Source organism: Elephas maximus, chromosome 4, assembly GCF_024166365.1.
Source record: "Elephas maximus indicus isolate mEleMax1 chromosome 4, mEleMax1 primary haplotype, whole genome shotgun sequence".
In the NCBI taxonomy this organism is placed as follows: Eukaryota; Metazoa; Chordata; class Mammalia; order Proboscidea; family Elephantidae; genus Elephas; species Elephas maximus.
Window position 1 is genome coordinate 105329846 of NC_064822.1, and position 25665 is coordinate 105355510.

The 25665-nt window shown below is 47.2% G+C and overlaps 1 protein-coding gene and 1 pseudogene across 5 annotated transcripts in view; one reads left to right on the forward strand and one right to left on the reverse strand.

Annotated features, from left to right (window-relative positions):
• FAIM2 (Fas apoptotic inhibitory molecule 2) overlaps positions 1 to 25665 on the reverse strand; it is a 94083-nt gene that overhangs the window by 36693 nt on the left and 31725 nt on the right. The window contains exons 1-4 of one of the 5 annotated variants that reach the window (XM_049883076.1): positions 18749 to 18828; positions 13480 to 13567; positions 2178 to 2318; positions 575 to 783 (exon numbers count right to left, since the gene is read on the reverse strand). In XM_049883076.1, the coding sequence (XP_049739033.1) occupies positions 575 to 589 (15 nt within the window). In that variant the 5' untranslated portion in view covers positions 590 to 783; positions 2178 to 2318; positions 13480 to 13567; positions 18749 to 18828. Of the gene's footprint in view, positions 1 to 574; positions 784 to 2177; positions 2319 to 13479; positions 14961 to 18748; positions 18829 to 25665 lie in introns of those variants that run through there. The other 4 variants (XM_049883077.1, XM_049883075.1, XM_049883074.1 and 1 more) reach the window with 4 other exon arrangements.
• Positions 764 to 25590, forward strand: LOC126076326 (uncharacterized; annotated as a pseudogene).

Consider the following 25665-nt stretch of genomic DNA (forward strand, 5'->3'; position numbering starts at 1 on the left):
TTTATCTGGTCTCATCCAGTTCCATGCCCCAGCCAAAAACAAAGCAAAAATGAGAGCATCCTGATGCAGGGTTGCCATAGTAACCCCCAACCACAGGGGATGTTTCCAGATGTGGAATAATGACCGGAAATTGGGTGGGGAGTGTTTTTTGTGGAGGGCGCAAGATGAGCATGAAGTGGTTGGGTTTGGGATTGGAGAGTTGGGCCACAGGGTCCCATAGGCACTGCCCCTTGGGGCTCATCAGGCATAAACACACACACACACACACACACACTTCTCACCCAGACCCACTCCTTAAGGGTCCTGTGAAGGGTCCTAGGATGCCAAAGCATGGGGTGGAGAGAAGACAAGGGAGAGCCTGAAGGAGAGACGACTCTGGTAAGCGGGAAGAGGCCCTGACTTATTCCTTGAAATGGACCTTTTTGTCCCTTGACTTCAACAGGGACGACAGAGGAGCATTCCAACAAGAGCCAGGGGAGGATTTTTGGAGTGGTCCAGAGAGCTTGCTTGGGATGACAGGGAGGCAGGGGGATGGAGGATGGAGGATGGTGCAAGCAGGGGAAGGTGCCCGTACCTTTCCCTGGGTCATGGTGCTGTCTCTCTGGGAAGGGGTCCCTGAGGCAGGGTCGGCCGCTTGAGTCACCGCAGCCTGCCTGCGTCTCTTCCTTCCTCCGCGTGGGTTCTAGCAACATCCACTGCAACCGGGCCAGGCGGGTAGGAGCATACCATCCAGGCGCGGGGCGGGGGGGGGGGAGCCTGTAGGATGCGACGGAGGACGCTGCGCTGCGGATTCGAGCGGATGGGGGAGGAGGCGCGTTCACCACCCCGCTCCTGCTCCCTCTCCCCTCCTCCCCGGGGACAGCTGGGCGTCGCGCTATGGAGCAGCCCAAGTGAATGGGTGGGGGGGGGGCGAGGGGGGAGGTGCGGGCGGCTCGGTGACACCCGACCAGCTAATGCTGCCTGCCCGGTAACTGAGCCGAGTGTCAGGGCCTAATCTCCACCATCTCTGCCGCTGACAGACTCCATCCGTGCCGCTGCCTTTTCTTCCTCCCTCTTTGGATGTGGCCCTGATTTCTGTCTCCATCACTTCCTCTCTCATCTCTATTTCATCATCCACTGTATAGTGGGAGAATGCCCGGACATCTGTGTACCCTGCCCGGCTTCTAACAGGGATCCTGGGCCCTAAGTTCCTATAGGTTTTTGTGCAACCTATGTAGGTAGGCACTGCTCCTTGCCTCAGTTCATTCACCTGTGAAATGGGAACAATAGACCCCTCCTACCGTGTCTCGCAGAGACATAGTAGGGTAGAATAGGCTTCTTTTTTTGTTTTTGTTTTACATTTTATTGTTGTTTAGGTGAAAGCTTACAAGGCAAATTAGTTTCCCATTCAACAACTTATATTCAGCTTGTTTCACAACATTGGTTGCCCTACTGTCCTTCTGAACTTTGCTTTTAGGCAAATGCTGCCCTTTAGGTCTCATATAGTTGATTGTTCTGAATTGTACATTCCTCACTGGTGTTATTGTTCCCCTGTCTATTGTATGACTATCATGTGATCTCCGGAAGTGATTTCAGTTCCAAGTTTGAAGGGTGTCTAAGGGCCAGAGTCTCCTGGGTTCCACTAGTCTCCATCAGACCAGTGAGTCTGGTCTTATGAGTTTGAATTTTGTTCTATATTTCTCTCCCACTTTGTCCATGATCTACTATTGTGGTCCCAGTCAGATTGGTAAGTAGTGGTAGCTAGGCACCTCTGGCTGGCAGAGGCTGTGGTTCATGTGGTCCATTAGTCCTTTGGACTAATTGTTTCCTTGAGTCTTTGGTTTTCTTCACTCTCGTTTGCTCCAGATGGGGAGAGACCAATTGTTGTATCTTAAATGGCCATTCGCAAGCTTTTAAGATCCCAGTCGCTACTTACCAAGGTAGAATGTAAAACATTGTCTGTATGGATTATAATATACCAATTGACCTAAAAGAATGGGCTTCTGTTCTTTTAACCTTGCTGGGACATTTAACCAGGTCTTTCTGGAGAGTCTTCTAGTTCTGTCTTAAGGCTCTCCAACCCCCTGCCTCCACTCTCAGCCTCTGTCACCTCTGCCTCTATCCCTGTCTCCCCCTTCCCCCTTCCTGAGCCTGTTTCACCGGCTTTCCCAGTCTTGTCCTTGAGACTCAGCTCTTACCAGGCCCTGTTGTCTGCAGCTGCTGCAGTGTCACTGTGATGTTTGCAATCTCAAGAGCTGGGCTCAGGTCCCAACTCGGTCACCCACTGGGCCAGGCGAGCTTGGCAAAGCCCCTTAACATCTCTGAGCTGCAGCAGCCTGCTGTGAAAAAGAAGATGACAGCAGAACCCTGTCCATCCTAAACTGATTGTAAGACACCCCAGTTGTGGTGACGAAAGTACTTTGAAGGTCACAAAGCATGTGAATTGTGATTTTCATGAATTGGGATCTCTCCTACCAGAGCCTCTTGGACAGCTCCAAGGGGTTGCAGGTGAGGACTCATAAAAACTGCCTAAAAAAAGGATCGGGACCTCTTAGATGAAATGAGAAACAAAGATCTGGTGCAGATGGGAGTGGCCAGTTACCTCTGCTTTCCTGTCATCTCCCAGTTACACCCACCTAAAGACTGACCAGAAGATAGGGTCCTGGGTGGGCAGGTAAGTTATCAAAGTCCTTATTCCACCTCAACTCGCCCTTTTCCTCCCATTCCATAACCACAAACTTCCCCACACCCACACTTAAGCCTGGGTCTCCCTGTCCAGGTGGCTCTCTCAACCCCCACAAACCCGAGCCCCTCCTTGCCTCTCTGGCCTCCTCCCTCCCCAGCCCTTGTCTTCCTGACTCACTTTCTCTCCACGTCACATCCAGTCTACAACCTGTCCCCTCTCTCATCCCTTTCTCCCCCCCAGCTCTGCTCCTCCACCCCTTTATCTCACAGGCTGCTCCCTGGCCCCCAGGACTGTTGCTCCAGCTCTGCCTGGCCATTCCAGCTTCTGGCTTGCCCCTTCCTCTCTGCATCTGTGTTCTGGATGTGTTTTCCTTCTCCTATCTGACAGCTCAGATGCCACCTCCTCCAGGAAGCCTCTTTGGCCCCTGTTATGGATTGAATTGTGTTCACCCAAAACTTATGTTGTAAATTCTAACCTCTGTGCCTGTGATTATAATCTCATTTGGGAATGGAATGTCTTTGTTATGTTAATGAGACAGGATTAGTGTAGAGTGTATTTTGAGTCAATCTCTTTTGAGATATAAAAGAGATTAAACGCAATCTAGCAAGTAGGGATCGGGGAAGAGAGATGCCAAGTCACGTGCAGATCTCCAAGGAACCAGGAAACAAGCTGTAGAGACAAGGACCTTCCTCCAGAGCTGACAGAGAGAGAAAGCCTTCCCCTAGAGTCAGTACTCTGAGTTCGAACTTCTAGCCTCCTAAACTGGGAGAAAATTAATTTGTTTGTTAAAGCCACCCACTTGTGATATTTCTGATATAGCAGCACTAGATAACTAAGACAGCCCCCTAATCTAGGAGGCAGTTAGGCATGGTGGTCAAGAGCAAGGCAGCCTCAGTTCAAATCCCAGCTCTTCTACTTAACAGCTGTATGACTCTGGAAAATTTAGTTCTACTCTCAGAGCCTCCGTTTCCTTGTTTGTAAAATGAGGGATATTGATAATATAGACTGCATGGAACAGCTGTATGACTCTGGAAAATTTAGTTCTACTCTCAGAGCCTCCGTTTCCTTGTTTGTAAAATGAGGGATATTGATAATATAGACTGCATGGAGTTGTAGAGAGGATTAAATGACAATATATGTAAAATGCTTAACATGGCACCCAGCACATCATAAGGTCTCAGTGTAAGCTATTAGTATTAGCCTTAAGGGTTCCACAAATATTGTTTAATGAAATAATTAATTTCTAACCTCATAAGGCAGCCCATTTCCACAGTTCTATGTTTGCTCATTCGTTATGTCTGTCGTATGTGTCCCTGAGTAGTGGTTAAGTGCTACAGCTGCTAACCAAGAGGTTGGCAGTTCGATTCTGCCAAGCACTCCTTGGAAACTCTTCGGGCAGCTCTACTCTGTCCTATGGGGTTGCTATGAGTCAGAATTGACTCAACGGCAGTGGATTTGGTTTTTATGTATCTCTGTGTGACATGCTGTGGCTGAAAGAAGCTTTGGTGGCTTGAAGAGGAGCCAGATTTACAGGCTTCCTTCATGGGGGATGAGGTCCATCCAAGCTCACCCCTTGCAGAAAAGGGATGGACAGTGCTGGGGAGGGGTGGGCAGGCATGAGCTAGTGGAAGGGGTGTCTGAAGGGAGCTGGGAAGGTTGATGGGGTCGCATCTTTGAATCCTGAGTTAGGGGATGGACTTTATTCTGTTAGCACCAGGAGAAGGGGAGGGGCTTCAATGTTTTCTAAATGGCGGAATGACATGTTTCAAGTCGTGCTTCAGAAAGATCAAACTGCTATAGTAATTTTTGTCATTACAGCATTTTCTCAAACAGGAAAGAAAGAAGGATTCGTCTGACAGCACCGTGTGGGAGGGATTGAGAGAGGGAGAGACTGAAGGGCCATGAGGAGCATGGAGATTTCGTGACAGAAATTTGAGCAAACTCCAGACCATGTGCCTCAGCTCAAATCTGGGCCCCGGGCAAGACAGTTAACCTCTCTGGGACTCATCTCCTCATCTATAAAATGAAGGTTGTGAGAACTAAGTGAGTTAATATTCGTAAAGCACTTGGAAAGTGCCAGACATATAGCAACCAAAATCCAAGCCGAACCTGTTGCTGTGGAATCGATTCCGACTTACAGTGACCCTATAAAACAGAGTAGAACTGCCCCATAGAGTTTCCAAGGCTGTAATCCTTACAGAAAAGGTTAGATTTTGGAAGGAGGCTGCCACATTTTTCTCCCACGGAGCAGCTGGTGGATTCAAACCACCGACCTTTCAGTTAGCAGCTTAACCACTGCGCTGCCAGGGCTCCTTGGCGTATAGCAAGTGCCCTGTAAATTTTGATAATTAAAAAATGAAACGGGACAGAAAATATGGAGAGAAGCAGAGAGCTTGGGACAGGGTTGACAGGACTTGGAAGAGGCTAGATGTAAGATGGAGGGAAGGTTCGGAGGCTAAGTCTGTGGGAGAATGGTGCCATTATTAAAATGAAAGGCAGTTGGAGTGGGGTCAGGTTGAGCAGAGGTGTCTGTGGGATGCCCAGGTGTAGACATCCCATAGGCAGTTGGCAGTTGGCTAATGCCCAGGAAAGAGATCTGGCAGGGCCTCTTTACTGCACAGCTCCAGGGGCATCAGGCCCTTTGTATTCTGTGGGAATGACACTTCCCTCCCACCCCGGGCCTAACTCCTGGGATTTCTGGAGTTGAACAGTGTGGGGCCTCAGTCCTGGGCTGCATTTAAAGGTGGTTTGGAACTCCTTGGCTCATTAGCATGTGGACAGTGGCTGAACCACAGGAGTAAGTAACCAGGCCAAGGTGAGAGCAGAGAGGTTCGAAGGCCATTTGGCAGTGTTCTCAGAGCCGCTCTATGTGGGGTGGGAGGTGGGGAGGTTGTGGGCCTATCCTTTTCCTCTCCCTCCTTTCAGATGTACACCATGGCAGCCCATCCTGCTTCCATTCTGCTCTGGTGGCCAGCCAGCTCTGTTTGAGGGAAGTGCCAGGGAGTGGAGGGGGCCAAGGTGTGGATAGAGGTAATGCTTTTCATTTTATAGCCCTGGAAGTGAAAGGCCAGAGAAGTCAAGTGACTAATCCAAAGGTACATGACATGCTGGGGGTGGAGTCATGGGGAGAAGAGAGTAGATTGACCCCTGTTCAGGGACCAGCACTTGTGAGCAGACTGAGAGGGCTTGAGTGGCAAGATTCAGATTGAGGGTAGGGAGAGGAATAGGGAGTTCCTCAGACCTTCTAGGTGGACAGGGTGGTGGGCACAGTCAGACCTGTCCAGACACCCCTCCACCCAAGATCGTCACAATACTCCCATAAACAGACCCACACCCAGCCTGCACCATTCCCTGCCCCCGTGGATGAAGTGAGAACCTATATTGTTGAGGCCGTCGATGGGGAAGGCAGAGCCCAGGTCCCTAATGACAGACAGGTTTCTCAGGGTGAGTCAAAAGAGGTGGGTGATCCAGGCAAGCTCAGGCATCAGGCTGCTCCCAATGTGCCCTTCTGGGTGTAATTGGGCCTCAGCCATGGCTACCCCCACAAATTTAAAAGTCTGTTGTTCCCCTGTAGATTCCAGGCTAATGATGATGGCTCCCCCCCAATCCCTGACACTGCTATCCATACAGGCCCTTCCTATCTGCCCCCTCTCCTCCCCGGCCCCTGTGCTGGTCAACCATAGCCTGGTTGCACAAACCCTCACCTGGTTCCTACCCCCTCACCCACCTCATCCCATGACACATTCCCCAGATACACCCTCCAAAACACAGGAACACGAAGCCTTTGGCAAGCATCAACATCCTGAATCACCCTTCTTCGTAGGTGCAGGGATTGCTGGGTACGGTGTAAAACCATGTATCTGTCCTTTCTCCTTTCTCTCTCCCCTCCTCCTGCCATCTACTCCTTGGTTTTTGTTGGGAGCAGGGGCAGGGGGAGCTAACAGCAGCCTTTGCAGGGGGCAGTGTCCCACTGAGTGCAGGTTTCAAGTCTCCTCACCCCAACCCCACCTGCTTTTGGCAATGTCAAGAAGTAAGACTCAGAAGTAGGATTGGTTCAGTTCCCCTGCAGAATATAAAACCCAAAAAATCCCAAACCCATTGCCGTTGAGTCAATTCTGACTCATAGCAACCCTATGAGACAGAGTAGAACTGTCTCATAGGGTTTCCAAGGAGCAGCTGGTGGATTTGAACGGCCGACTTTTTGGTTAGCAGCCATAGGTCTTAAACACTGCGTCACCAGGGTTTATGGAAAAAACAAAAGTTTTCAGGAAACTGGTCAAGTTCTAATCCAGGCTTAGCCATTCATTTGTAGAAGGTCCTTGAGAAGTCATTTCCTTTAGGTGTCTGTGCTCATTATAGATTGAATTGTGTCCCCCAAAAATATATGTTGTAAATCCTAACCCCTATACTTGATGTAATCTCATTTGGGAATAGGGATTTTCTTTGTTATGTTAATGAGGCCATATCAGTGTAGGGTGTATTTTAAGCAGATCATTTTTGAGATATAAAAAGAGCAGATCAGGCACAGAAGCAAGGAAGCACATGTGGAGAAAGACTGATGCCACGTGGAGATCACCAAGGAGCCAAGGAAGAGAGGCTGGAAGAGATGAAGATTTTCCCCCGGAGCAGATAGAAAAAGCCTTCCCTTAGAGCCAGCGCCCTGAATTCAGACTCCTAGCCTCCTAAACTGTGAGAAGATAAATTTCTGTTTGTTAAAGCCACCCACTTGTGATATTTCTGTTATAGCAGCACTTATAGCCACCCTGCCCAGTTCTTGAAATGGTCACAGGTTCTGTTACCGTCACATGTTGTGTCATGTGTGTGCATTTCCGCTCCTCCACCAGGCAGGAAGCTCCTTAAATGTAGAGACTGTGTATCTGGACTCTTCCAGACCGCAACCCATCCCCTGCACTTGGTTGAGTTCAGTGGTGAGGAATATAGGCTTTGGAATCAGATTCATTTGGAGGCAAATTCTGACTTTGTCATTTACTAGATGAGTGACCTTAGGCAAGTTGCGAAGCCTCTCTGAGCTTCAATTCCCTCATCTGTAAAATGGAGATTTGTTCAGTAATTCACTCGTTTAACTGATATTTCTTGAGGGCCCACTACATGTTCAAGCACGATGTGGGTATAGCAGTGAGCAGAACAGACACAGGTCCCTGCCCTGTGGAGCCTACTTTATATTGGGGAATATTAGTGCCTGACTCAGAGGGTGATTGTGAGGACTGAGTGAGCTAACACATGGACAGGACTTAGCACAGTGCCTGGCACCTGGTAGGCCTGACATGTGAGAGCTGTTGCTGTGAACATCCATCCAGAAACACGTGTTGAGGGCTTACAGTGTGGTGGCCCCATGCTAGGTGCTAGGGGGACCAAGATGTAGAACACTCATCTGCACTCTCAAGGAACCCACAGTCCAATGCACCTACTGTGTGTCAAACGGGCACCATCTTTATCATTGCTTAGAAGCCTATAATCAGCCCCAGCTTGTACTGCATGCTACAAAGCACCATAAAACTCTAGAATGTCAGGTGACAGCTGCTTGTCCCCTCATATTCATTCAGAGAAAGCCGTACATGATTGATGATTATTAACTGTGATTTAGGGGGATTCAGAAGGGGGAGAGGTTATATTTGGTTGGGAGATCAGAAAGCCTTCAAGGGAGGTGGGTTTGAACTGCATCTTCAGGAAAAGAGTAGGATTCAGTAGACAAGGACAGCGGTGGCACTGGAGACAGCTGCCCATAAGGTAGGGTTTCAGGGACTCTCCCTTTTCAATCTTCTACCCTTGGCCAAGACTATACTAGGTTCAAAATTCCACCACTGGAAACTCATTCCTTTGGGTAAGTATTCAGCCTCCAGGGGGACCCTGGTAGGGGGTAAACTGTCCCCAAAGGAATAACACATGGAAAGGTGGTCCTGGAACATGGACGGAGTGGTGGGGAGAAGAGAAGGAAGCAGTGGAGACCCAGGGGGGAGCAAAGGGGCCAGAGGGTCTGGTGGGAGCCCTTGATGTACCAGACATGTCTCTATTTGGTGCACGACTCAGCTGGGAACAGCTAATTCAGGACCTTCCATAACTGACCCAGCACTGCCCAGCTGTGGGAGGCTGGACTGGGTCTTTGGGAGGGGATGGGTGGATGTTGGTGATCTTCCCACCAACTCTTTCATCTCCATGCTAAGCACTCCCCTCACCCACCTGGGACTTGTTGGCCCTCCCTACGGTGCCCGCAGGAGCTGAGTGATGCCAAGTCCAGGCAGCAATCCAATCGTTCAGTGCAGTTTGGTCCAGCAGCATTGTGGGCTGCTCCTCCCGTGCATGGGTGGGGTACCAGCACTCATTCACTCAGCAAATGTCTATTCACCACCACATCACCTATGTGTCATGCAGTGAACTGGGCACCAGGAGTTCTGAAGTGAGCAAGAAACCCAATCCCTCATGGAGCATACGGTCTAGAGGGGGAGGCAGAACTTACAAACAGCCACACAATGAATATATAATTACACATGGTGGCAAGTGCCCTGAAGTAAAAGCCCAATTTGCCTTAAGAGTTGCCATTCAGTTGATTCTGACTAATGACAATCCCATGTGTGTCAGAATAAAACTTCTCTAGGGTTGGGAATGGCTGACTTTTTTGAAAGTAGATCACCAGGCTTTTCTTCTGAGGCACCTCTGGGTGGATTTGAACCACCAACCTTTTGGTTAGCAGCCAAGTGCATTAACCATCTGTACCACCCGGGGAGAGTGCCAGGGTAATAATTTAGATTGGGGAGTCAGGGAAAGCCTCCAGGAGATCTGAAGGGAGAGGTAGAGTTGGTTAGGGGAAAGTGCTCTAAGCAGAGAGAACCCCACGGGCAAAGGCTCTGAGGTGGGAAGGGGCTTGGGGCATTAGGTTCCCATAAGGCATTAAAGAAGGCCAAGGGGGCTGGAAGAAGAAAGTGAGAGAGATTCAGGTAAAAGGGAGGCAGGGAAGTCCACACCTGGCTTCACAGACAGGTTAGGACTTTGGGAAGTCATGGGGGTGGAAGGAAGGCATTGAAGACAGAGAAGGTGACCCGCTCAGATTATACCAGGGAGAAGTGAAGACAGCTGGGCTAACATAGAGACAGTGAAAGTGAAGGGAATTCCACAGATCCCGGGGGGAAAATATCTAGGGTTTGGTGAAAGATTGCCTGTCAGCAGAACGTAGACAGAGGGAGAGATTTCTGGCTTGAGCAGCGGGGTAGGGGGTGGTGGTAGTGTTACTGTCAAGTGGATTTCAACTCATAGTGACCCCATGTGGTAGAGTAGAACTACTCCATAGGGTTTTCTCAGCTGTAATCTTTACCGAAGATCACTAGGCCTTTCTCCTGCTGAGTGGATTTGAACTGCCAGCCTTTTAGTTAGCAGCTGAGCACTTAACCATTTGACCACCAGGGTTGATGGAGATAAGAAAGACAGAGGAGGGTGGATCTGGTTGTCTCTGGAGCTTTGTCACGGTTACCGAGTGACCTTGGTTTAATCCCAAACCTCTTCACTCTCCAGCAGTGTCATGTGACTGGGGCAGTAATAATAGCTCGCATTTTTTGAGCACTTACCATATGCTAGGCACTGTGCTAAGTGTACCACATGGATTGTTTCATTCAGCCCTAACAAAGAGGTAGGTCCTCTTGTCATTTTATAGATCAGGCAACCGAGATTTAGAGAAGTTAAATAACATGTCCAAGGTCACACACAGCTGGCAGATGATGGAGCCAGCTAGTCAGCCCTCCCTGCAGTCAGACGCCAGAGCCCAGCTCCCAACCACCGTGCAGGCCTGCTTCTAGAACCTCTTCCTTCCCAGCTAAATGGGGTTAATGGCAGCTCCTCACTGAGCTGAGAGGATTAAATGATGAAAGCAGTACTCCCTGTGCAGTGTGACAAGCTGTAGGTACTTAACAAGTGCCACATCCTCTCCCTTCCTCCTGAGCTGAAAGCTCCGTCTCATGAGCCAGGAGCTTCATAAATATGTCAGCGATATCTGTGTAGTCAAGGCAGTGAGGCCTGTTGTCTGCAGCGCTGGTGACAGTGAGGTCTGGGAGATGTCTCAGGGCCTGCTCAAGTGTTTGATCAGCTTCATTTTCAAAGTAAATCTTTTCGCTGAAATAGCTGACAGTCACTGGCATGAGACAGATCTGCAGACTTCTTCTGGAGAGAGGCCGGAGCGTGAGCCCTGGCCAGGGTGCCATTTTCCAAAGAGGCCGCTCCCAATGCCTGACAGCTATCCGCGGGCTCCTCCACCTGCACACTCACGCCCAGCTGCAGACAGTGCCAAAGCCTCTGTCACCCTGGGGGTGACGGAGGGGCTGCAGGGAGCCCAGAAAAGAAAACCAGGAGAACAGGTTGCATCCCCAGAGCAGGGGCTGAAGCCAGAATTGAGGGTAAATTGACCTGCCTCTGAGCCTCTGGGGAAGGTTACATTCAAGAGAACGCAGCCTCTGACACCTTCAGCCTACCCAGGTGGAAGAATATAGAACCTCTCAAGGTTGGGAGAGAGGAGGGAGTAGGATGGGGATGAGGACTGGGCAATGGGGCCTCTCAGGTGCCCTCTGGCTTGAGATCTTTGTGGTTTTAGACATTGGGGATGCAAGCCAGGGAGGGGAGTCTTGACTAGGTCACCAAGAAGAGAAAAGAACAGGATTCTGCAGGACCCTGAGGCATCTAGCCTATTTGGAGCCCGGGGCTCTAGCTTGCCTAATTTATCCATTCCACAACAGGTATAGAGCCTCTATGGTGTGACTGACACTGTGCCTGGCCCTTGGGGATGCTGGGATGCAGACCCTGCCCCCAAGATGGTGGAGGAAAGATAAAACAGGCTCACAGTTAAGCTCAGTACCAGGGCCTTGTAGAAAGAACCGTAAAAGAGGAAAGCAAAGCCTTTCAGAGGAGGCTGAGAAGCTCTCAGGGAAGTTGGCATTTTAACTAGGCTTTGAAAGACTGAATGAAGAAATTTTTAAGTGTATATTAACACAGATTTTTCCAGTTGTGTACATGCTTATGATAAAAAAAGAAGAAAAGTGTAAAGAAAATGCAGAGAGGTAAAAAGAAGAACATCATCACCTAGTTCCAAAGCCCAGAGAAAATCATATTCAAAATAGAGGTGTGTCTCCTTCTGGTCTCTTCCATGTGCACTGCCCTCTTTTTTCACTTAATTTTGTAGCTTATTTATATGCGAAGGGTAGCATTTTGGCAGGTGGAGTTGGAAAAAGAGGAGGAAAGGCATTCATAATGTAGCAGACAGCAGGGTGAGGGCATGGCATCTCTGGGCTCTGTACGTGCCCACATCAGGGATATCCGAGCCCAAAGGCTGGACACTTGAGCTCCCCAGGCCCCCAGGCCCTCAGCTCTCTGATTGGTTGATATGCCACACCATTGCCCAACTTCAGTCCATCTTTCTGTTTGACGCCCCAAGCTGGGGTTCAGGGCAAGGACTGCAGCCACTCTGCTTCCTGGCAAAGTCTCCCAAGGAGGACAGAGCCTGTTTCTTGTGAAATGGAGTTGAGCTTCGAGCTCCAAAACTAATGAACAGACCAAATCCCAGGAACAATAATTTATACCTGTGTGGCCAATATGGGAGCCACTAGCCACATGTAGCTAGTCCAAACTGAGGTGCGCTGTAAGCGTGAAGTGCACACTAGATTTTTTTTAAAGACAGCACTAAAAAATTTGCAAAATATCTTATTTGTAATATTTTGAATTGATTAAAATATTGATTGATGACATGATTACAAGTTGATTACATGTTGAAGTGATAATATATTGGGAATATTGGTTAAATAAAATGTATGAGCAAAATTAATTTTACCTGCTCTTTTAACTTTTTTAATGTGGCTGTTAGAACAAGTTAAATTATATGCATGACTTTCATTTGTGTGTCACATTATGGTTCTTTCTATTGAACAGTGTTGATCTAGATTGAAACATCCCCCACTCTTCTAAAGGAAAACTCACAGGGAGATGTTACAGGGGAGACTCAGATGGAGAGGAGTTGTGACACATTGGAATGGGATCAATCTAGACTAAGCTGGAAATGGGGAGGGACTCAAGGGGGGTAGCCCAGCCTGAGAAGACCTCCGAGAAGAGGGGAACATGGAACAGGCATTTTCTCTTTCACCCTCGTATTTCTGTTTATGTGTCTGCCTCCCTAGTAGCCTGTGAGCTCCGTGAGATGGGTTAAACCATGTCTTATCCATCTTTATAGCCTCAGTGCTAAGCACAGAGCCTACCATGTAATAAGTATTTGAAGACAGGTACTGAGTTAATGAGCGAGGAGGGATAGATGGGGAGAGAATCCCGGCAGCGAAGAGCTGTGCCAAGAAGGCACCGGGTCTGCCTGTGTGGCTCTGGTGCTCAGAGTATTTAGAGAGCTTAATCCTTAAATCCTTCAGATTATAATCTCCCAGAGAGCAGGGAGACCAAACCCTCTACCCACATACATGTTCGTGGAAGATGGAAGACAACCGGGAACAGTGAGGACACCCCAGGGTCATTGCATCCAGCCCTCTGCCTCTTTGCCCCCTTCTAAGGAGCAGATTCTTCCCACTCCTGCTGGCAGCATTGGTGCTCCGGCCTGGTCCCCCAACTCCTGCCCAATGTAGATGTGTGTACACACACCTGCGAGAAAGCTCAGCAGGTCTCTCCCCACTCTGGCTGCGATGGGAAAGGCTGCTAGTGCAGCCCGGGAAGGAGGAAATGTTCCCACCTGGCACGGCTATGATCCCACTTTAAGCCTCTGCCCTGACCTTGCTCTGTTCACGGGTCAGAGACTCTCAGGAGCACCCTCCTCACACACCTACCTCAACGCTCAAGGTGGGGTCCCATCACAGGTTCTCACAGTTTGAACCCCAGTGGTTCAGGCAGGGCTGTGGCAGGATCAGAGAGAGCCTATGAATACAGAAAGGACTCCAGAGAGGCTCAGGTGAATGAAGGATTATCACTGCATATTGAGAAGCAGCCCATTGTAGGACTTAAGCACCAGAGCTCTGGAGCCAGAAGCCTGGGTTCAAATCTTAGCTCCTCCAGTTGCTGTGTGGCCTTGAACAAGTTAACTAACCTCTTTACACTTTAGCCTCCTCACCTCTAAAATACGCATAATGCAAGTCCCCTGCTCACAGGGTGGTTCAGAGATTCGATAACTGAAAACAAATATGACTGAAAAAAAAACGCTGAGAGCAGTGCCTGGCACATAGGAAGCACTCAATAAATGTTGATGAATACTAATAGACCTTCTAGCACCTTCATTTTACAATTGGAAAAAAATTCTCAGAGCGGTAATAACTAGATGCAGCTGTAATGACAAAATGGTTTATATCATTAGGCTTTTTCTTTTACTTTTTTTTTTATGGAAAATTTTAAACATATACAAAAGTAGAGAAAAAAATAATACAATGAATTACCATGTACCCAGCACCCTGCTTTGATGATCTTCAACTCATGGCCAGTTGCATTTCATCTACCCTCCTGCCAGATCCCTGGGTTATTTTGAAGCAAATCTCAGACATCACATCATTTCATCTGTAAATATTTCAGTGTATATCTTTAAGGAGGAAACCCTGGTGGCGTGGTAGTTAAGTGCTATGGCTGCTAACCAAAAGGTCGGCAGTTCAAATCCACCAGGCACTCCTTGGAAACTCTATGGGGCAGTTCTACTCTGTCCTATAGGGCTGCTATGAGTCAGAATTGACTCGGTGGCAATGGGTTTGGTTTTTGTTTTTTTTTTTTTGGTTATCTCTAAGAAGTGGTTAAGAGCTATAGCTGCTGACCAAAAGGTCGGCAGTTTGAGTCCACCAGGCATTCCCTGGAAACTCTATGGGGCAGTTCTACTCTGTCCTATATGGCCTCTATGAGTCGGAATCGACTCAATGGAAATAGGGTTTGGGTTGGATATCTCTAAGAAAAAAGAACTTTTTCAAAAGACACATGTTATAGATTGAATTGTGCCCTCCAAAAATGTGTGTCAACTTGGCTAGTCCATGATTCCCAGTATTGTGTGACTGTCCACCATTTTGTCATCCGATGTGATTTGCCTATGTGTTGTAAATCCTATTTCTATGATGTTAATGAGGTGGGAAAGTGAGATTAGCGGCAATTATGTTAATGAGGCAGGATTCAATCTACAAGATTAGGTTGTGTTTTAAGTCAATCTCTTCTGAGATGTAAAAGAAAGACTTGAGGACTTCATACCACCAAGAAAGTAGAACCAGGAGCGCGCTTCCTTTGGCCCTGGGGTCCCTGTGCTGAGAAACTCCCGGAGCAGGCGGAGATTGATGACAAGGATCTTCCTCCTCCACAGCTGACACAGAGAGAAAGCCTTCCCCTGGAGCTGGCTCCCTGAATTAGGACTTCTAGCTTACTGGGCTGTGAGAGAATAAACTTCTGTTTGTTAGAGCCATCCACTTGTGGTATTGTTGTTATAGCAGCACTAGATAACTAAGACATCACACTAAAAAAAGAAAAAAAAAAGACATCACACTACCATTATTATATCTAAAAATTAACAATAATTTGTTAATATCATCAATTATCCCATCCCTGTTCAAATTTTCCAGTTGTCTCATTTCTAAAATAGCTTGTTTATTGAAACCAGGATCCAGATAAAGTCCACATATTACAAGTGGTTGATGTCTCTGAAGTCTCTTATAAAATTATAACCAATTGCCATTGAGCCGATTCTGACTCATGGCGACCCCATGTGTGTCCGGGTAGAACTGTGCTCCATAGGGTTTTCAGTGACTGATTTTTTTTCAGAAATAGAAAACATTTCAGTTAGCAGCCAAGCATGTTAACCATTTGCAGCACCACTCCTTTAAAGCTATAGGCTCCCCCCAACCCTTTTTTTTTTTTAATTTATTTGTTGAGGAACTTAGGTCATTTGTACTGTAGAGTTTCCCACAGTCTGGAGTTTGATTGCATCTTCTATCCAGAGGCTTGGTGAGATTCAGGTTCAATGTTTGGGCCGACAACTTCACAGGTGATGTGTGTCCTTCCATCAGGATACACATAATGTCTGATTGACTGATTTTGTGCTGTTAGCAGCCGTTGATCAATGCCTAGATCCATTATTTCATTGTTGTTATTAGGTGCCGTTAAGTCGGTTCCGACTCGTAGCAACCCTACGTACAACAGAACGAAACACTGCCCAGTCTTGTGCCGTCCTCACAATCGTTGTTATGCTGGAACCCATCAGTGTAGCCACTGTGCCAATCCATCTCATTGAAAGTCTTCCTCTCTTTTGCTGACCTTCTACTTTACCAAGCATGATATCCTTCTCCAGGGACTGATCCCTCCCGATAACATATCCAAAGTATGTGAGATGAAGTCTTACTGTCCTCACCTGTAAGGAGCATTCTGGTTGTGCTTCTTCCAAGACAGATTTGTTCATTCTTTTGGCAGTCCATGGTATATTCAATATTCTTCACGAACACCGTAATTCTTCTTTACTCATTGCCCAGCTTTCCCATGCATATGAGGCAACTGAAAACACCATGGCTTGGGTCAGGTGCACCTCAGTCCTTACAGTGACATCTTTGTTTTTTAACACTTTAAAGAGGTCTTTTGCAGCAGATTTTCCCAATGCAATACGTCATTTCATTTCTCGACTGTTGCTTCCATGGACATTGGTTGTGAATCCAAGTAAAATGAAATCTTTGACAACTTCAGTCTTTTCTCTGTTTGTCATGATGTTGCTTATCAGTCCAGTTGTGAGGATTTTTGTTTTCTTTATGTTGAGGTGTAATCCATACTGAAGGCTGTAGTCTTTGATCTTCAGCAGTAACTGCTTTAAGTCCTCTTCACCTTCAGCAAGGAAGGTTGTGTCCAAAAGGTTGGCAGTTCGAATCCACCAACTGCTCCTTGGCAACCCTATGGGGCAGATCTACTCTGTACAATACGGTTGCTATGAGTCAGATCAACTCAACGGCAACGGGTTTTGGTTTATCAGCTCAGTGGAGCCCTGGTGGTGCAGTGGTTAAGAGCTCAGCTGCTAACCAAAGGTGGGCAGTTTGAATCTACCAGCTGAACCTTGAAAACCTATGGGGCGGTTCTACGCTGTCCTGTATGGTCACTATGAGTCAGAATTGACTTGACAGCAATGGTTTTGGTTTCATCTTTTTTATCAGCTCAGTGAGGTAGGAGATATTATCATTCCCACTTTATAGACAGGAAGGAAACTGAAGCAGAGTGGTTGAGCAATGTGTCCAAGTTTGTACAACTAGAAGGTGATAGAGCTGAGACTTGAACCCAGGGCAATATGACTCCAAAGTCCAGTGTACTCTAGTGGTTATTGTGAAGATGCGAGATGGTGATGAGCATTCATTATATGCCTACTGGGCACCATGCCAGGAACTTGGCCTGACTCCAAAACCCATACTCCAAACCAGTACCCCGTTTTCACAGTGCTAGCCTGTAGTTGGTGCACAGTTAATAAGAGTTATCAATAGTTGTACAGGGGCAGTGGTGGTTCAGCAGTAGAATTCTCACTTTCCATGTGAGAGACCAGGGTTCGATTCCTGGCCAATGCACCTCATATGCAGCCACCACCCATCTGTCAGTGGAGGCTCGTATGTTGCTATGATGCTGAATGTTTCAGTGGAGCTGCCAGACTAGATTGACTAGGAAGAAAAGCCTGGCGATTTACTTCCCAAAATCAGCCACTGAAAACCCTCGGGATCACAATGATCCGATCTGCAATTGATCATGGGGATGGCATAGAACCAGACAGTATATTGTTTTGTTGTGCATGGGGTCACCATGAATTGGGGGGCCAACTCACGGCAGCTAACAACAATATCAGTGATTGTAGAAGTAACCACCATGAGATTGAGGGATGGGGCAGAGAAAGCTAACCAGAAAAAAGGCAGGCTCTAGCAGGTGGGAAGTTTGGGGTGGGGCCGAGAGAGTGAGCAGGGCAGTCCTTGGCACTTCCCTTCAGGAATGGAGCACATGGGGCAGTGGGGAAACCCCTATTGCAGCTGCAGCCTTTTTCCCTCCCCAGGCTCACCTGCTATGACCTACACCCCTTGCCTAAGAACTCAGCTGCTCTTGATAAGTTCTAGCTCCACTACTACTAGGATTCTCATCCTAATGCTTCATTAATCAGCAAAAACTGATTGCAGGGAATTTCCTTCTGTTTCTGGCCTAGATGGTCCTTGGTAGTCTTAGAGGGGAGTCCAGTCCACGACCTGCCTGGCTGGTGGGGAAGTCGGACATCCTGGGTGCAGCTGGAAGGGGTGAGGTATCAATAAGAACACGAAGAGCAGCAATAATAGCTATCATTTCCTGAGTACCTACCGTGTGTCAGGCAGGGGTCAAGCCCCACATTATCTCAGTTTATCCTCACAACACCCCTAAAGGTGGGTCCTGTTATCATCTCCAATTTACAGATTAAGAAACAGAGGCTAAGACAATTTAAGCAACTTTGCCTGAGTTAACTGGGTTAGTAGATGGCAAAATCAGGAGTCTAACTCAGGTGGCCTGATTCATCATCACGTACAGGCAGACAAGGAAGCAAGGTACTGCACAGCCAAATAAAAGCAGATAACACTGCCACCAGAAGACTGGAAATTCCCCAGGTAGCAAAGGGAAGGGGCATTCTCGGCAGAGGTAATGGTTTGTGCAAAGGTGCAGAGGCATAGAAGGGTAAGGTCTGCTCAGGGTGATGACTAACTCTGGCTGGAGTGAAGGGTGTATAGGGAGGAGCGGTGGCACATGGGGGAGCCAACTGGGGCCAAGGGGGAAGAACCTTGGGTTCTGGGCCTAGGAACTAGAACTTTGTCCTTGGGCAGTGTGGTTGCCATGGAGGCTGATGAGGGTGATAACTTGGATTCACATGGTGAGCTGTGGTTTATGAGAAGCTCCCAGAAATATGTAATGATATGGAACCCTCATATAAATCCTGAGGGTTAGCCCCACTTTGTAGAGTAGGAAACAGACTCAGAATGGTTATGGGACTTGCTCAGGCCCATAGCGATAGATGACTGGCCTCAAGCCCCGTGCTCTAGCCACCATAGGACATTGCTCTGAAACTCACGGCATAGTGGAAGTGGCGGGGCAGGGACCATCGCTCACCTCCTGATTTCTCCAGCCCTGCTCCTGCTCAGCCTCCTTGAAGGATGTGAGATCACTGGGCTGAGACCCCAGGCAGCTCTGCTAACCAAGAATATGGCAGTAAGTAATAAGAACAAAAACATTCATTGAGCTCCTACTACGATTTAGGCACGGGGTTAGAAAAAACTTGACAGGGAAAAACAGCACCAGCCACTCTCTCTGACAATTAATATTCTGAACTGAGGGTCCCCATGTTGACTAGGAAGGCACCCCCAGGTCTGCCTGAAGAGCTAGAAAGAGCTCCAAAAAACCAAAAGCCCAAACCCACTGCCATCGAGTCAATTTCAACTCATAGAGACCCTATAGGAAGAGTAGAACTAGTTCATAGGGTTTCCAAGGAGCAGCTGGTGGATTCGAACTGCCGACCTTTTGATTAACAGCCAAGCTCTTAGCCACTGCACCACCAGGGCTCCTGACTTAAGCCCCAGGGAGCCCCAAAAGGTGAAGTACAAAGTATGGCCCAGGAAAAGGTATGCTATACTCCGAAAGAACTGCTTGACTTCTCTAATATGTACAGATAGAAACCTGGGGAATACATGTAGGAATGGCTATTAGGGGTGTGGAATAATGGTGCAAGGAATATAAAACTGGATTAGAGTTTATTGATATAAGCCACACTAAGCACAGATTCTTCATTCAATGTTCGAGCTCGAGAGGTTAGGAAAGGATCTAATAGTTTATTTGGTTGGTTTGCTGAAACATGGTTTACACCATGGCCTACACGAAATCAACGTAAAGTACCAGGCCTGCCCTGCTATACTACAGAAGAAGGTATCCAAAGGCTTAGGGAAATTAGCATGTTAAAGTAGGTTTATCAGGTTAGACTTGCAGACCCACCCATAGAGTGCCCAGGGGACACACTTTTTACCACAATGATGAGGAACAAATTTGTGAAGGGAGCCCCAGCATCCTTGAAGACTGCTATGATTGTTATTTTATCTAAATCAGATTTGACAGTGGGAACTACCCTAACTGAATTAAAACACTTAACTACAATAGGGCTAATTGGATCCCACTGTGGTATGGGCCAAGTGACGGCACTCAATTGACAAAGACCTGTGGGGTTGGTTACCATAATGGCCAGTGGACTCAATGCACTAATCAGAATAGCCTGACTTGTATGGATTTATGGCATTGACTACTTAGTCATGGTGTCCCTAGGAGTGAAATAGGAAATCTATTAAATATTTACTTGGTCTGTACAAGTAAAGAATTCTAGGTCAAGTGAACAGCAGTCTAACTCGAATCACCAGAATAGAGAGTCATGGCCCCTCAATCAATTTCCAGGCTTTAGCCAGTTTACAGACTTACAATCCTCTGATTGAAGGGGAGGCCATGTTCCCTTGAGGAAGGACTGCTAAAAATTTATACTGTTGATCTTACTCTTCCAGCCTTCCCCAAAGGGATCTATGGCCTTTTATGAGAGTGACTGTTCATTGGGGAAAAGGAAACAACTAGACTTTTCAGTGATTACTGGATACTGGCTGTGAAATGACACTAATTCCAGGAGACCCAAAACATCACTGTGGCCCACCAGTCTGAATGGGTGTCTTAGTCTTCTAGTGCTGCTATAACAGAAATACCACAAGTGGATGACCTTAACAAAGATAAATTTATTTTCTCACCGTCTAGTAGGCTAGAAGTCCAAATTCAGGGTGTCAGCTCCAGAGGGAAGGCTTTCTCCTCTGTCAGCTCTGGAGGAAGGTCCTTGTCATCAATCTTCCCCTGAACTAGGAGCTCCTTCGCACAGGAACGCAGGGTCCAAAGGACGCACTCTGTTCCTGGTGCTTCTTTCTTGATGGTATGAGCTCCCCTACTGTCTGCTTGTTTCCCTTTCATTTTATCTTTTGTAAGATAAAAGTGGTACAGGCCATACCTCAGGGAAACTCCCTTTACATTGGATCAGGGATGTGACCTGAGCAAGGTGTTACCTCCCACCCTAATCCTCTTTAACCACAGGCAGAGATTATGATTTATAACACATAGGAGAATCACAAAATGGAGGACAACCACACAATACTGGGAATCATGGCCTAACCAAGTTGACACATATTTTTGGGGAACAGGATTCAATCCATGACAGTAAGGGTGTATGGAGGTCAGGTTATTAATGGAGTCTTAGCACAAGTTCATCTCACAGTGAGTTCAGTTGGTGTCCAAACCCATCCTGTAGTGATTTTCCCAGTTCCAGAATGCATAATTGGAATAGATACACTCAGCAACTGGCAGAACCACCACATTTGTTCCCTGACAAGTGGAGTAAGGGCTGTTATGTTAGGAAAAGCCAAGTGAAAGCCATTAGAACTTCCCCTACCTAAGAAAATAGTAAACCAAAAGCAATACCACATTTCTAGAGGGATTCTAGAGATTACTGCCACCATCAAAGACTTGAAGGATGCAGGGGTGGTGATTCCCACCACATCCCCATTCAACTCGCCTATTTGTCTGTGTAAAAAACAGATGGATCCTGGAGAATGACAGTGGGTTATCGTAAACTTAACCAGGTGGTAACTCCAATTGTACCTGCCGTCTTAGGCTGGGTTCTCTAGAGAGGCAAACCAGTGAATCATATAAATACATATACAGATTTATATCAAGGAAATGGGTCACACAGTTTTAGGGGCTGGAACGTCCTGAGTCCATGTGTTAAGCTGGAGGCTTCTCCTGACTCACGTAGCTGCCAAAACCAAAACCAAACCCATTGCCACTGAGTCGATTCTGACTCATAGCAACCCTATAGGACAGAGTAGAACTGCCCCATAGGGTTTCCGAGGAGCTGCTGGTGGATTCAAACTGTGAACTGATCTTTTAGTTAGCAGCTGAGCTCTTAACCACTGTGGGACCAGGGCTCCCACATAGCTGGAGGGGCCGGCAAATCCAAGATCAGCAGGTCAGACAGCAGGCCTCAGGCTCACAGGCTGCTGAGGCCAACGAATCCCAAAATCAGCAAGTAAGACAGCAGGTAAGCTGCTAGCTGAAGTCCCAAAAACTGGAAGTCAGCTGAACAAGAGCCAACTACAGAATCCAGAGCAATCAAAAGCCAGTGAGATTCCACCTATACTGGATGCAGGCCACACTCCTAAGGAAAATCCCCTTCAACTGATTGGCTGCTCATAACAGATCTCATCATGGAGAAATTATATTACATCATATCTCATTATGGAGGTGATTGCATCATTATATAGCTGAGAAACTACATCCAAACTGCCAAGCCACTGAGAATCAAGGCCCAGCCAAGATGACACACAACCTTAACCATCACACCTGCTGTTCCAGATGTGGTTTCATTGTTTGAGCCAATTAATACATCCCCTGGTACCTAATATGCAGCTATTGAGCTGGTCTATGCCTTTTTCTTGATTCCAGTATTGAAGGAACACCAGAAGCAGTTTGCCTTCAGCTGGTAAGTCCAGCAATACACCTTCACTGTCCTACCTCAAAGGTATTTCAACTCTCCAGTCCTATGTTATATTTAGTCCACAGGTACCTTGATCACCTTTCCCTTCCAAAAGATGTCACATAGGTCCATTACATTCATGACATTATGCTGATTGGACCTAGTAAGGAAGAAGTGTCAATGACTCTGGACTTACTGGTAAAACATTTGCTGGTTAGAGGCTGGGAAATCAATTTGATAAAAATTCAGGTGGCTTCCCCTTCAGTGAAATTACTTGGGGTCCAGTGGTGTACGGCATGTAGAAATATTGCTTCTAGAGTGAAGGATGTTATTTCATCTGGCCCCTCACACAATTAAAAAGGAGGCACAGTACCTGGTGGGCCACTTTGGATATTGCACGCAACATATCCCTCATTTGGGTGTGCTACTCTGGCTTATTTATCAAGTGACTCAAAAAGCTGCTAGTTTTGAATGGGGCCCAGACCAAGAGAAGGTTCCACAACAGGTTCAGGCTGCTGTGCAAGCAGCTCTGCCACTTGGTGGCATATGATCCAGCTGATTCAATGGTGTTTGAAGTGTCAGTGGCAGATAGAGATGCTGTCTGGAGTCTTTGGCAGGTGTCTGTTAATGAATCATAGCACAGACTCTTAGAATTTTGGAGCAAAGCCCTGCCATTGTCTGCAGATAACTACTCTCTTTTTGAGAGACAGCTTTTGACTTGTTATTGGGCCTTCGTAGAGACTGAACGCTTAATCATGGGCCATCAAGTCACCATGCAGCCTGAGCTGCCCATCACAAACTGGGTGTTGTCTGACCCACAGAGCCATGAAGTCAGCGTGCACGCACATCACAGCACATCATTAAATGGAAGTGGTATATACGAGATTGAGGCCAAAGAGGACATGAACGCAAAAATACACCGCATGAGGAAGTGGCCCAAATGCCCATGGTCTCCACTCCTGTCACATGATCTTCCCTCTGCAGTCTGCATCTATGGCCTCATGGGGAGTTCCTTATGATCAGTTGACTGAGAAAGAGAAAACTTATACCTGGTTTAGAGATGGTTCTGCACGACAGGTAGGCACCACTTGAAAGTGAACAGTGGCAGCACTACAGCCCCATTCTGGGACCTCCCTGAAGAACAATGGTGAAGGGAAATCCTCCCAATGGACAGAGCTTTGATCAGTACAACTGGTGTTCCCTTTGCTTGGAAGGAGAAATGGCCAGATGTATGATTGTATACTGATTCATGGGCTGCGGCCAATTGTTTGGTTGGATGTTCAGGGACTTGGAAGGAACATGATTGGAAAATTGGTGACAAGGAGGTATGGGGAAGAGATATGTGGATAGAACTCCCTGAATGAGCCAAAGAAGTGGAGATATTTGTGTCTCACATTTGAGTGCTCAACAAAAGGTGACTTCAGCAGAGGAGGATTTTAACAATCAAATGGATAGGATGACGCTTTCTGTGGAGAACAGTCATCCTCTTTCCCCAGCCACTCCCATCATTGCCCAATGGATTCTTGAACAAAGTGGCCACGGTGACAGGGATGGAGGTCATGCACGGGCTCAGCAACATGGACTTCCACTCACCAAGGCCAACTTGCTTACTGCCACTGCTAAGTGCCCAATCTGCCAGCAGCAGAGACCAACACTGAGCCCTTGATATGGCACCATTCCTCAAGGTGATCAACTAGCAACCTGGTGGCAGGTTGATTACATTGAACCACTTCCATCATGGAAAGGATTGTGTTTTGTTCTTACTGGAATGGACACTTATTCTAAAAAAAAAAAATTTTTTTTTTTTTTTTTCTGGGAACACAATACTTCTGCCAAAACTACCATCCATGGACTTACGGAATACCTTCTCCACTGTCATGGTATCCCGCACAGCATCACCTCCAATCAAGGGACTCACTGCACAGCAAAGGAAGTGCAGCAATGGGCCCATGCTCATGAAATTCACAGGTCTTACCATGTTCCCCATCATCCTGAAGCAGCGGGCTTGATTAAAATGAAGGAATGACCTTCTAAACACACAATTACGGCTCTGGCTAGGTGGCAATACCTTGCAGGGTTGGGGCAATGTTCTCTAGGAAGCTGTATGTACTCTAAACCAGCATCCAATATGGTGCCATTTCTCTCATAGCCAGGATTCATGGATCCAGAAATCAAGGGTGGGAATGTAAGTGGCACCACTCACCATTATCCCTAATGACCCACTTGCACAATTTTTTGCTTTCTGTCCCTGCAACGCTATGCTTTGCAGGTCTAGAGGTCTTAGTTCCAAAGGGAGGAATGCTCCCACCAGAAAACACAACACTGATTTCACTGAACCGAAAGTTAAGAATGCCACCCTGTCACTTTGGGCTCCTCACGCCTCTAGATCAACAAAGAAGAGAATTACTGTATTGGCTGGTGTGATCAATCCTAATTACCAAGGGAAAATTGGACTAGTATTATAAAATAGAGGTAAAGGAGAGTATGTCTGGAATACAGAAGATTCCTTAGGACGTCTTATAGTATTACTGGGGTGCTACAGATCACTTTTGTGTGACCTTTCTAGCCATGGTCTTGTAACTCCCACCCAGGTGATTGGCCGGGACTATGCAGATAGGGTAGTTGTAGCCCACCAAAGGGATTAGTCAGTTTTGTCATCCTACTGGGCTTGAAATGAGTGAACCCAGAGGCAGGAAAAAGAAGAGCTCACGACCACCAAGGAAGGAGAGACTGGCAAGAGAGATCTGCAGGAGATGGTGCAGCAGGCTTCCTGGCCCACGGAGCGAGAAAGCTGAGTGTCTTTGGGCAGAGACTGAGGGCCAGGGAGAGGCGTGCCTTCGAGCACAGCTGGGAAGAGGCTGTCCTGATGGAATAACTGTATCCTTGAGTGTTCCTGAGCCTGAATTGTAACTTGTTACTTCCCTAATAAACCCCACAATCATGAGTATGGTCTGTGAGTTCTGTGTGGCTATTGCAATGAATTACTGAACCAAGCAGAGAAGTACAGAGTGCCATGGGAGGGACGGTTGGTGCCGGAGTTGGTAAAGATGGAGGTGAGAGAAGGCATGTTTGACCTCTGCCTCATAGGAATCAGCCTTGGGCTGGTGATCTTGATTTCCCTTGCCCCTTGTGAAGTTAGAGGTCAGATATTCCCCCCATGGCGTTTTTACAACTACCATGCCCTGTGATTAAAGTCAGTGGAAAACCTCAGCAACTCAATTCCAACATGACTATTAATGGCCCAGACTCTTCAGGAATGAAGGTTTAGATCTCCCCATCAGGCAAAGAACCACAACCAGCTGAGATGTTTGCTGAAGGCAAAGGGAATACAGAATGGGTGGTGGAACAGGGTAGTTCTAAATACCAGTTACAATCATGTGAGCAGTTGCAGAAAGGAGGACTGTAATTGCAATGAGTATTCCTTCCTTGTATGTGTGTATCAAATATTGTTGTATCTTCACTTATAAAATGTGAGATGTAA